Source organism: Ostrinia nubilalis, chromosome 14, assembly GCF_963855985.1.
Source record: "Ostrinia nubilalis chromosome 14, ilOstNubi1.1, whole genome shotgun sequence".
NCBI lineage: Eukaryota > Metazoa > Arthropoda > Insecta > Lepidoptera > Crambidae > Ostrinia > Ostrinia nubilalis.
Window position 1 is genome coordinate 10990214 of NC_087101.1, and position 13771 is coordinate 11003984.

At 40.5% G+C, this 13771-nt stretch overlaps 1 protein-coding gene across 1 annotated transcript in view; it reads left to right on the plus strand.

The window, feature by feature from the left end:
- Positions 1 to 13771, plus strand: part of LOC135078164 (disheveled-associated activator of morphogenesis 1) — an 85332-nt gene that overhangs the window by 52387 nt on the left and 19174 nt on the right. The window contains exons 5-9 of the mRNA XM_063972749.1: positions 7616 to 7783; positions 8600 to 8818; positions 10179 to 10319; positions 10660 to 10888; positions 11151 to 12386. Of these exons, the coding sequence (XP_063828819.1) occupies positions 7616 to 7783; positions 8600 to 8818; positions 10179 to 10319; positions 10660 to 10888; positions 11151 to 12386 (1993 nt within the window). The remainder of the gene's footprint in view (positions 1 to 7615; positions 7784 to 8599; positions 8819 to 10178; positions 10320 to 10659; positions 10889 to 11150; positions 12387 to 13771) is intronic.

The following is a 13771-nucleotide window of genomic DNA, read 5'->3' on the forward strand; positions in this document are numbered from 1 at the left end:
CTCTTGCTTGTTGTCTGTTCAACCGAACGCTGTGTTTTATTACCATTTACATAAATCATCAATCAATCAATCATCATCATCAATACATCACAAAAATTCATATGTTTGAATTTTTGTGAAATGAAGGTTGTACTTCACGCAAATTAAGTTGCGGAAATCCGTTAGTTACTTATACCATACATATTCTTCTTCCCACTTTCAATTTGATAAATACTTAACTAGTAGTTACGTTTTATTATTTGTAGGTGCGAAATTGATTTCGAAAGGCGATTGGTTTTTTAAGCTTATAGCCAATAAAATGTAATGGGCACCTTCTGAAATTGATTACTACAAATCTCTCGCGCAAACCTTCGAAAGTAGAAATCTTACGCTTGTCTAACTCTAAACATTTAGCAAGTACGAGTGCTTGCAGTCCGATGTTCTGTGGTCCCATTACATTTGAAAGCTGGAGTCAGGCTAATACCATTCAAAGTCTCAGCGCTGACAGTTTCATTAGTGAGCTGCAGACACCTGCGGAGCTTTCTCGCTCGCCCTTTGGTACATGTTTGTTAAGAAAGCGATTATTTATGCGCTTAACCATTCGCTTTTTATTTATTGATCCTTGACGCCAAGTCAGTTTCGATCTGTATGCTAAATGAACGAGGAAACTACGGCTAATTGCTCGTAGAAAAGTTGAAGTGTAAAAAGGCGTAATCTCGTAAATAGTAGAGTTTATGATAGTAGGAAAACTGGCTGTACAGTCGATAACACACATTTGGGTTGCAAAGTCTATTACAACTATTCAAGATGTCACAATTTTAACCTAATGTGCCGTCGCGTCTTCAGAGTTTGTATCTTATTAAACAGAATTTGCAACACTACAATGCGCTTCCATTCAATTAGTTTTTCTTGTTACTCGTGTTACAATAAAAACAATCAGCTATCCAGCTTACCGTTTGCATGCTACTTATCTAGTTTTCTCGTCCATGACATCGTCTACAATTCTACATTCAATTGAAAGAACTAATTAGTCGTCATTGACCTGAAGCTAATGATGTCAACTCAGTGCGTACGCGCCAGTTGAGACAAAAGTCTCTCTCACGGCGCACAGTTACTTGAACCCTGCCTTATCGAGTTATCTACAACTTCAAGGTACAAGGTTAAATGAACACTAACCGGTGATTTCGGAGAAAGTTTATGTGACATCGCAGTTTTGCAAGTTTTTGAAGTTAGCAAACGTTGGCTAACTCGGTCCTTGCGAGGTTAAGATTCCTATGCCTTATTAGGGGGTGACTTCGTTCGTTCGACGTTCTCTTGGGTATGCTTTTGTGAACGCCGCTTATAAACGCAACTTTTTACGAGACCGTTTCGTGTTTCATTTAAGATGCACTTAATTAATGTATTCCAAGTCTGTCTTATTTTAGTTTTTAGGATGTTAAAACTGTGAATATTTTAAAAAGCCGGTATACCTGAGAAAAAGTTGTGATACCGACTTTATTCGGTCACAATCTCGGGCCATCAAGTGATATGACAGTGAAAGGTTAAATGAAATAAACATTGCAGGTAAGAGATGAAGTTGACAGTTACTTTATATTATATTGAATATTTAACGGATTGATTAAGGGTCAATTGAATTAGTGTTTGTTAGACGATTAATATCGTAATAAAGTGCCCAAAGGTCATCGTAATTAATGGCCAGCCTTTAGATGTGACACTCGATTTGCAGTGGACCTTTATAGAAACAGTAGTTAGGTTGAGGTTATAGTAATTTCTGCCGTGTTTACTAAACTTGTAATGCTTGAACCTAATAGCTTTCCTTTTCCATTAATTTATGCCCATAAATCGCTTATTCAATACTAGCTTATGCGCGCGGCTTCGCCCGCGTGAAATTTTCTCTGTCACAGAAAAACTTTAATGTGCGTCCCTGTTTAAAAAACCAGGATAAAAAATATCTATCTAACTAATAAATAATGACCCCCTGGACGACGCCCTTTATCATCATCGTGATGTCCATTGCTAAACATAAGTATATGTACTTCTAGAGCGTTCGATTGCAAATCTCTATCTAGCAAAGTTTTGCCATCTTTTCCATCATCTTGATCCATCTCCTTTCATTCGGGAGAAAATGCGATAATTATGCGGAAATATTACTTCGTCTCGAGGTGTCGAGTGCAAGTTGTTTGCTAGTTTCACGCGACTTTCCTCATAATTCACTGCGAGCCACGTGCGCTGAGGTAATGATGGTTTGATGGTAGTGCTAATTGCCGCGAATGCGTACCAGAAGTAAGAACATTTTTAATTGAGGTGGACATCCGAATAGCTTTTGAATAAGCAGGAAAATACAAGAATCTTAATTAGTAGATGCCTACTTACTTGATAATTGCTAAAGGTAGAGTCACTATCACTACATAATGTACAAAATGCCCCATTTATTTTTGAACACTCAAGTTTATTCTAGCTTAAATACTTTAATGTACGCCCCTGTTTCAAAAACCAGGATATAAACTATCCGTTGTCCTTTCTCGGGACTCAAATTATTACCAAACCCAAAAATCAAAATCGGTTGAAGTTCATCAAACAGACTGGGGAGAGACCTGGGAATAGATCCCAGAATCTCGGAGTTGAATTGATAGTGACTACCTCTGTTACCATTGAACTACAGAAGCTTTATTGTGCTATTTAAGTAAGTATTGTTGTTTCGTTTTATTCGTAGCTTTCCAAGAAGCTCCAACATTACAGCCAAAGTCCCAGATTCAAGTGTTTCTGGTCACATTACTCGACGGCCGAGATTGCAGGAATTCCCAGTAATTACGAGACCTTAAAAGTCCACGGCACTAATTACTCCAAGTATTCTTGAAAATGTAAAGTGCCCTTTCCGCGAATGTTAATTCAAATTGTTAGTCTATTTATCTTCTATTCTAGGACAGATAATGTCTCGGACGTTTAATGTGAAACTGCAAATTATGTTCTTGGGATACACCTCCGGCAACATTAATTTTCTTGTACAGTCAACGTGAAAAATTGATTTAAGTACTATCTAAGTGCTCCAACTAAGTCGAAGTAATGTCTATTGAGTGTTGTTGATGTCAGTTTTGCTGTAAGGAAGATATTGAATGAAAACTGTACCTTGTAACACAAGAAGATATCTTCAAGCAAGTTTGAAGATCATACCTGGTCCTTCGTCTGGCGGTTAAATATAACTATTTCTCTTCTGTTTCGGACTATGTTTAATGACTTGTCCGCTTGTGTTAAACTAGAGATTAGTTTACACTTTCACTCGTAGTGATATTTCTCATAAACGTTAGAGGTATTTGAAGAGAGATTTAATAAGGCTTGTAAACAATCTTACTAACGTTAATTTAAATTCAGTATGACAAGATTTTCTTATTTATTGTTATTTTTTTATTATTGTTTTTTGAAGGCTGAGTTGCTTGATTCAAAGGACAATGTTCGTTCTCCATACATTGTTCGCCGTTAGATCAACAGTGCCGAAATAATACTTTCTAGGTTCTAAATGACACAAATCTTTATGTAAGAACAATTATTCCTGGCGGACCAATTCTATAAACTTATTGATAGCAATATTGTTATCATAACCTCTTACTTACTAGTATTGTATTATATTATTTTATGCACATCGATTTGGGAGATGTTCTGTATTGTAGTTGTCGCAGCCAAATTGTATTATAATATTGGACGGGTTTTGGAAATAGCTCGGCGTTCCACTTTTATGATTTACTTACTTACATTTTGCACGTAAATAAATAACATGAATCCTATGTTTACTTTCCACTCTTGACATTTAACACGTGACTTACCAAACTAACTATCTCCATGGTTACCGTCTTAGTCTATGCATGACTAGGGATTGAACAACTTTTAATTGAATATTATTAACAATTCTCGATAATTATTATCGATTGAAAAATATTCGGTATTTGAATCGAAAGATATATTCAATTTTATCAATATCAAAATATTTAATTTTAATAATAAAATAAATATTATTTACTACCACCTATGAAATGTTCTAAAAATTGCCTGGAGCGCTCCCCCAATCCTGGGTTTTCCCTTTCCAAGCTGAGAGGATATCATTTTGGTTCTATCGATACATTATAAAGGTACTTAATATTTGAAATGTATTACCAATTATTGTTATAAGCATTTTGAGCGAATAAAACTTTCAATTCTATTAGAACTTTAGACATTTCTCTCACTTTAAGCGGCATTGGATTTTTCATCGAATTTTGAAACTGTAACAGATATAAATTAAAGATGATCCCATATTGTTGTCATTGTCTATATCAGTGTTATGATCACAATTCTTTTTATTTTATTCATGACCTTCGACCAGTTGGACACATTAGATAGCTTCTTGTAGTATCGTGCAATATATTTTTAACTTTTAATTAAAATCTAGTCATACTGTAGCAATTTGGACGATTTATTTTATTTACAAGATCGGTATCTTATTGTCTATGATGACCGCAGTCAACATCACTATTACATGGATTCCTAACAATGAAGTACGGCATTGCCTTGTGCCGATTTTACATAGATTTTATCGACACAAATTATGGAACTTCATAGGATATGGAGCAGGCCACGCCCTAAAATGTCCGGATGTCGTCATAGTATTATGGAATACATATAAAATACTTTTATTATTTCATTTTTTAATCCTCAAGTGTCCGTTACAATCTAATTAATATTTAAGTATTCAAAAAGTAAGAGATTAATTTTGATACTTTACTGCTGTGCCCAGGAATCTAAGGCGGTTTCTGACAATGTCCTTTTTATAGATATAACGTAACACGCGTTAACACTTGGGTGCGTTCTTACACAACACAGAAACTACTGCCCATACAATGACATTTAACATCTTACATGCGCGGAATTTTCCAAAAACGGTCAATTAAGATTGGAAGCCGTACATAATAGAGCCGTAAGCATTGTCGCCGCCCGCGCACGTAACAACACTTCCGCGACAATAGTGGGCGTGTCGCAACGACAAGCCACGAGCGTGGCATCTGATAGTGATGTAGTCATTTAAGAGGCAGGTAAATCATCGATATTGATTGATTAGTCAGGTCACCACTTTGATGGAGCAATACAAAAAACTTGATACTATTGTAGCTTTCATTCTTATTATCTGCAACAGAAATAGTCAAAAGCATCTGACGTTCTTCCAGGTTTCTAGTCATATTATAATTAACTCTAAGTCTAAACCATATAGAAAACATTAATTAGCTAATTTAGTTAATTATGTCATAAACGACAAGTCCGGATGCGGTGGTTCGATTTGTTGCTTTTCTTCAATCTTATTTTGTGTTACAATGAATAATTACTCGTAGTCGTAGCTAATTGTAATTCAACATAAAAAAACCGATATCGATACATTTCCCCAATCACTGCGCTGCACCAGTTTTAGTAATTATCATGCCACTTATACTTCGGGCAACCACATTAAGATATTGCAAAATTGGCTCGCCTGTGGTTATAGGAAAGCAACGAGCGTAACTGACCTGCCCCAAGCAGAGCGAACTAACGCCGCGGAATTACCTAATAAGAGTAGAACACCGAATGGCCGACTAACAACGAACTAAAAATAACAATAGTGATGCGGTCTATATGGGCCATTAGGCAGAACTTTACCTGGTCCAAAATACCCTTTATTTTGTCAAATAAACGGTGATTTATGATATAAATAGTAGCCTACCTCCAATAAAAGCTACGATAAAGCTTTTTTAGTTCATGAAACTTATTTCAAAATGCTCAATTTAGATTTTTTATAACCAAGATAATGAGTGCATATTACTTGATTTAAGATAAGTAAAGATGCGTGTGACTAAACAGCAAGAAAGAGATTTTAACTACAAACAAATGGGTATAATGACACCAATTACCTATGAGTTGTGTTACCTAACAGCAACAATACCCAACAGCAACCAACTACATAAGTATATAGTTTAAGCACAGAGATACACAAGACACACTACAAGTATGTGACAGTATGTATCTACATAGTGGTTTTAGGTTTATAAAAACTGAAAAATAAAAAACTTCAACTGTCATTATCACAACAAAATTATTTTTTCTCAGAAAGTGATTTAGCTATAGGTACTTACTCGGTGTAAAGTAGCTTTTTTAAAAAAAAAACAGAAGGTACATAATATACATTTTTCTTCCGATTCATTATGTCAATGGATTTCAAACGAAATTGCATTTTATCTGTAGCACAGTTCCAAAGTAGTTCGACGCTTTTAAGATCGAGCTCAATGAATTAGGTTCTCATTCACATTAATCACGCGATAGATGTTCAAGTTATAAATAACTGTATCCACAAAACAAGGCATGACAACCGGCTTTCTTCGGCTCAGGAAGTCCGGTACCAAGACGGTCGCATGTCGCATCGTTAGCAATGAAATAATGACCGTATTCGTTGCGTGCGCACGCGCGCTTGCACAAACAAACGGTGCCAAGTGTAATTTATACCGGTAATGTTCAATGAAATTGTAACGTGAAAGTGAATCTGAATAAACTACTGATCAACTGGCATAATTTTTGATTTGTCAATAGTCTTAGGTGATAGGGAAGGGGTGACATATAACGTGATAGATCAAGACAAGTCTGAAGCACATCTGATGTCTCGCTGACGTTATGACGTTTGACATCACAAAAACACCCTCCCGTGCCGCTTTCATACTTTCATGCACTGACTCAATTAAACGCTAGTCCTATAAATATTAAATAATTTAGAAATACAAGGAAAACAGAACGAGCGATTTTGCATGAAGTTCTAAGCTGCTACAACGCATGTCTTTAAAATTATTCTACCAATTTTTGGGCATTCCACTTTTTTTTGAGTCGACCGCAGGAACCGCATTCATGAGGTGTGCCAAAATGCACTCCAAATACTACCACAAGTTCGTCATTCCACACACACTCATTAATTTGTGTTCTTTTACCATATAAAGGCAGGCATGAGCCAGTTAACTGACGCATTTAGTCAAATATGCTGCTTACCTTCCCCATAATCTAAACCAAATGCTTCTCAGGACATTTTTGAAGGCATGTATTCGATTTGGCAGGAATGTGGCCAAGGATACACAAACCATCGTTAAATTACATCTATTGCAAAACATTCCTAAATGCTTTTCGATAATTAGTTGAGTTACCGACGTTACCTACCGTTGATTATAATTATTGATAGTCAAATTTTATTTTTACGACCATCGTAATAAGCGTCGATCGACTCATAAATTTAAAATCAATTTATAGTTAATTTACTTAATTTAACAGAATATGTAATTATTACTATTTGTGGCAACTGACATAAGTATACCTATTATAAATATACGAGAAAATTAAATAATTACGGCATAGCGACATTAAACATAACATCTAAGTAGATAGATACATTAGGTTTCCAAACTATGATAAAGTTTCACTATCCGGTTTATAAATTATGAGATCTTCCACTTTCTATATGAATGCAACCCCATACATTTAAATGAAAGCGTAACTGTTATCTGAAGTTTACAAATCGATCTGATACTTATTTCTAATAAGTTCTTCCGCTTTCCTCTCAGAAATCTTCACCCATTTCTCACGAATGTTCCCTCTTTGTTTGCAGGAAGAGTTGGACCTGACAGCAGTAAACAAGGCAGCCATGATGGAGCTGCCAGCGGCGAAGAAGTGGCAGATATACTGCAGCAGACGACCGCCGCCAGGGCAGGCGCCGCCTCTCGCCACGGCACCCCAGGTCGAGGAGTACATCAAGGCCCTCAACGAGATTGCTGACGTGAGTCTTTGATTCATAGATTTTAAATGGGCGTACCTACTCTTAGCAGGACAGGTTGTTATGGAAAACCTTGGGGGATTTGTCCAGCAGTGGATGTCATTTGGCTGAAACGAATGAAAGGGTAGTCTTTAAGGAGCCATACTCGTAGTTGAACTATCAGCATAGGCAACCTTAAAGGCTAGTGATAAGTGAACTATAGTGGAACTGCTAGTAGTAAAGAAATGGCAGATATAGGACAAACTCGCTACCGCACTAGAGGTCGAAGAATTCACATGGTTATATTGCCAACGTGAATTCCTGACTAATGATAATATGTTTTTGTGAATTGACTCTATAAATGTAATCCGCAATTAAACCTTAATAAGGATTACGACCACAATGACTCAGTCAAAGTCAGAATCTGACATGGTCTGGTATAAATAGTGCTTCCTGGACCACGTGACACGTTCACCCTACAACTGTGTCGGTGCCGACTCACTGCGCCCGCGCCGTTGTTAGCCTCGTGCATTTATGCATGATCCACTTGATGTCTGTATGTCATACATAGATACATGCCAGATGATAATCACCAAACTGGTAAGAAATTTGAATACAATGAGACTGGTTTGTTTACAAGCTTGTAGGCGACATTTTTTTTTTGGTTAGAACTGGAATACTGAACTACGAGTACCTTAGTTGTTTCCTGTTGTCTAGTATGTCGACAAGTGATCCATTTTTTACACAGCACTGTTTAAAGGAGATATATTGTTATCTGTATCTGTAGTTTTATGAGAATTTGACATTGATAGTATTTCAAACAAAAACTTGTTTTCCCAGGCATTTGCATCTTCAGAAGGCATCCCACCAGTAGAAGCGAGCGCCCTGGTCGATGGTCTGAAGACTGCGCTGCGGACGCGGGCCCACAGCTTCGTGCTGCGGTTCATCAAGCAAGGAGGCTTGGGCTCCATACTGGACGCCCTGCAGAGGGCGCCACGGGATGACGCTATCACCAGGCACAACCTCATCGCTGCCATCAAAGCGCTTATGAACAATTCTGTGAGTATTCTAGGTCTTAGATCCTGTAGATAAGATAAAGACGGAGAGAGAAAGAGAGATCTCCCGAAGAAATCCCGGTTGATAGCTACCTGTGCTTCTAGACGAAGATTTTAATTTGAGATTGTGAACATGACGTCTATTAGCAGCTATTAGCTGAGTCGAAAACATTTCACAGTCACCGAATGTGAACTTGACATTGACTCGCAACAACACGGACTGTAGGGCGAATTAATAGCGGCAATCACAATAGGTTTAAATCGGTCGCAGTGATCTACTGAACTAGAACTCAAACACAATGTCCTAGTCTACATCTACTCTACCCAAATTCTTTTGCAACTAAGAAATATTTAAAAACTTCATTTGACTGTTCCAATGTTTTTCTATAATCATGTCTCCGATTGACACGGGTTTCCAAATTCGTCACGGAAGATTCACCCAAAAAACTTGACTCTCGTGTCAGGTCATTCTCGCTCACGATTTCTAGTAACTAAGCTACTGGGCTGCGATGCGAACAAACGGGCGGGTTAGGTAGGTACTTGCCTACTGTGCCAGCTGGAATGCGGCAGTCGTGACCAATCTAGTCCAGCGATGGAAAAACTAGTAAAATGCACATAAAAAATGTAGCTCGTGACTTGTTTCGCTGTTTTTGTAATTACCTACCATTTCTACGCTGAAGTCTAAGTTTGTCGGTGAAGTTTGTTGTTATTTCCAAAGTTAGTACCTAAATAACAATGCTTAGTAATGTTACTTTTTGCTTTGCTTTGTTCATCGTAGCAAAACTGCGTTTATGGTGTCAATGTAGGCATGAATTGAGTCTACATTTTCACTCAATTTTACCTGTTAGCAACACGATGACATCTTAGGCCCAGAACAGATGGTGAAACGCAACTGCAACGAAACTGCAACTTTCTGATCATTCTGATAAATGAAACTGAAACTGAAAGTTTCAAACCGGTCGCGTCATGGGTGGTCTCTCAACGGACGCTATGGCAGAAACTTAGATGCAACTTAAAAGTAACTAGCAGTTGCAGTTTCGTTGCAGTTGCGTTTCACCGTCTGTTCTGGGCCTTAGGCGGAGCCCGCTTGCTCAGTGGCCTATTTATTTTGAATCTTATAACAACACAGGATGTAGGAGAGCGGGAAGATCCACTTTATTACTGTTCAAGACATAACACGCTCAAAATTTAGTCCCTATGTTAATGTTTATTGACGAGTTCTTTTCCCAAGCCCTTTTTCCCATTATTTGGGCTCTCCTTGTTCTGAGGCGCTAGGACAGTCTGTCCTGGGTTGTCGAAATATTTATTAATGTAAAAATAAGTACCTAACATTATTTATACTTATTCTGTATTTTATTCTTTAGACTGGAAGAGCGCACGTCCTAGCCCACCCAACGAGCATCGATCTGATCGCACAGTCGCTCGACACCGAGAATGTCAAGACCAAAGTGGCCGCTCTCGAGATACTGGGCGCGGTGTGTCTGGTGCCTGGAGGACACAAGAAGGTAAGGCTTCGAGGAATGTTCTATAGTCATATTATTATTAGTCATAGCGTAGCAACCGACACCGACTTATTATAATACTTTTATCAGCTCGCTAAGCTTAGGGTAAAAATTAAAATGTTTGGAAGAAATCCTTAGGACATGCTGATTTTTGGCTAGTAAGTATAACACGATGGTCATGATTCTTTGCAATATGTAACTTTATGATCATTTCATTTCGGTAGCAAAAGTAAGCGCCTGATAATTTTTTAAAGCAAATTCTCCTTGACGAACATCAATACAGTTCGTTTATTAGTAAATGCAAGGAGTTCTCTCACGAATTTCTTTTTTCAAACATTTCAAGGTGCTAGAAGCAATGGTGCACTTCCAAAAATACGCTGGCGAGCGCGCTCGCTTCCAAAGCGTGGTGAACGAACTGGACCGCAGTACGGGCGCATACCGCGACGACCTGGGCGTGAAGACCGCCATCATGTCCTTCGTCAACGCCGTCCTCAACTACGGCCCGGGAGAGGAAAGTCTGGAGTTCAGGCTCCATCTGAGATACGAGCTTCTCATGTTGGGAATACAACCAGGTTGGTGTTAACAATCGACGAAGGGAAAAGGAGTCTGTTATCGTTTTTCATCGCGATTAAATTAAAATTTTATTTGTTTGTAATAAATTCTCACTTACAATTTTCCAATAAATAAACGAGTAACTAATTATTAATTTGCGTTTAAAACAACAGGTTTTGATTGGCGGTACATAGAAAAACACTGTTTATATAAGTACGTTACCTGATGAACTAGAACCAAACTACCTGCTTATGTCATATTTTTTTTCCGTTCTATTTTCAGTAATAGAAAAGCTTCGCAAATACGAAAACGAGACACTCGACCGCCACATCGAGTTCTTCGACATGGTCCGCAACGAGGACGAGCGCGAGCTGGCGCGGCGCTTCGACAAGGAGCACGTCGACACCAAGAGCGCCGCCGCCATGTTCGAGCTGCTGCGCCGCAAGCTGAGCCACACGCACGCCTACCCGCACCTGCTGTCCATCCTGCAGCACCTGCTGCTGCTGCCGCGTGAGTACCCTGTAGGCGGACACAAGGAGCACGTCGACACCAAGAGCGCCGCCGCCATGTTCGAGCTGCTGCGCCGCAAGCTCAGCCACACGCACGCCTACCCGCACCTGCTGTCCATCCTGCAGCACCTGCTGCTGCTGCCGCGTGAGTACCCTGTAGGCGGACACAAGGAGCACGTCGACACCAAGAGCGCCGCCGCCATGTTCGAGCTGCTGCGCCGCAAGCTCAGCCACACGCACGCCTACCCGCACCTGCTGTCCATCCTGCAGCACCTGCTGCTGCTGCCGCGTGAGTACCCTGTAGGCGGACACAAGGAGCACGTCGACACCAAGAGCGCCGCCGCCATGTTCGAGCTGCTGCGCCGCAAGCTCAGCCACACGCACGCCTACCCGCACCTGCTGTCCATCCTGCAGCACCTGCTGCTGCTGCCGCGTGAGTACCCTGTAGGCGGACACAAGGAGCACGTCGACACCAAGAGCGCCGCCGCCATGTTCGAGCTGCTGCGCCGCAAGCTCAGCCACACGCACGCCTACCCGCACCTGCTGTCCATCCTGCAGCACCTGCTGCTGCTGCCGCGTGAGTACCCTGTAGGCGGACACAAGGAGCACGTCGACACCAAGAGCGCCGCCGCCATGTTCGAGCTGCTGCGCCGCAAGCTCAGCCACACGCACGCCTACCCGCACCTGCTGTCCATCCTGCAGCACCTGCTGCTGCTGCCGCGTGAGTACCCTGTAGGCGGACACAAGGAGCACGTCGACACCAAGAGCGCCGCCGCCATGTTCGAGCTGCTGCGCCGCAAGCTCAGCCACACGCACGCCTACCCGCACCTGCTGTCCATCCTGCAGCACCTGCTGCTGCTGCCGCGTGAGTACCCTGTAGGCGGACACAAGGAGCACGTCGACACCAAGAGCGCCGCCGCCATGTTCGAGCTGCTGCGCCGCAAGCTCAGCCACACGCACGCCTACCCGCACCTGCTGTCCATCCTGCAGCACCTGCTGCTGCTGCCGCGTGAGTACCCTGTAGGCGGACACAAGGAGCACGTCGACACCAAGAGCGCCGCCGCCATGTTCGAGCTGCTGCGCCGCAAGCTCAGCCACACGCACGCCTACCCACACCTGCTGTCCATCCTGCAGCACCTGCTGCTGCTGCCGCGTGAGTACCCTGTAGGCGGCGGACACAAGGAGCACGTCGACACCAAGAGCGCCGCCGCCATGTTCGAGGTGCTTCTGAATACTTTTTGCTGCTGATGCTGCTTCTGCTGCGTGATAACTTTTTATTCTGCCACACCTTATCCCGTTACCAAATCATGCGCCGCCATTGTGGGGCCCCGATACTTTCATGTCTTTTTGGGCATTCCTTGTCCAGGTGATTTCACGCTTGCGTGATAACTACTGCCATACTAGGGCACTATTTAAGTTGTGAGCCTCGACAACATAACGTGTTTTTAGACGACATCTGATACTTTTAATGAAAAGTTTGACATTTTTTACTACAACCTTATTCAAAACTTTTTATCATTTGAGCACGTTTTGTATTATTAACATTGAATTGAAAATTATCTTGACTACAAAAACATGGAATTGACTTGCGGACATTTTCGCGCGAAGATTTATTATTATAACTTTCGACGTGGTTAATCAATACAAAACTGAAGCGGTCAGCTAAATTTCACTTTTGGTGATAAAGATCTGTCCTTTACCATTGTAAAACGCTAGTTTAAGAAGTATAATATTGTATGTAATTGGCTCACCAGTGAACTTTGCGAAAGTCGTCCTAAATGACTAATAGTGGCGTAAAACATTGGTGTTGTCAGAAAAATGGAAGACAAACCTCGTCATGTGACATATCGTAGGATTGAGATAATCCTAGGCATTAATTCCACTTGCAGTAATAAAATATTGTATGACCATATTGTGGTTAATACGTTTTTTTCTCGCTGGATGTCACAAAATTTTTCAAACGCTCAATAGGACGCTTGTGTCGTTTAGTCCTTGGAAATGTTTGATAAATACGTTTAACAAGCTTTAAAAGCCGTTTTTAAAATTGTGACAGTTGACGAATTAAGGATCTATGCATAATGATCCTGAAAATAAACAGCTATCGACTATGGATGTGTTTTAAGATGAACCAATTCCAACAAAAGTCCCATGCGCTCGGAACACTTTAAAACTTACGGTCGCCTATTTTTCCGAAATATCCGATTATATGACAGAAACGTCACTAGAGAAATTTAGAATGGTTAATTCTTAATAAACAGCCACTTTTTTTCCAAAAGTCTTCAGTTTAATAAGGGAAACTGACCAGCATAGTCGAATCGCCATTCGTGTTGAAAATGTGAGCTTTTACACGTCTCGTCAAACAACTGACTATTTGAACACTTAAAATATGAAATA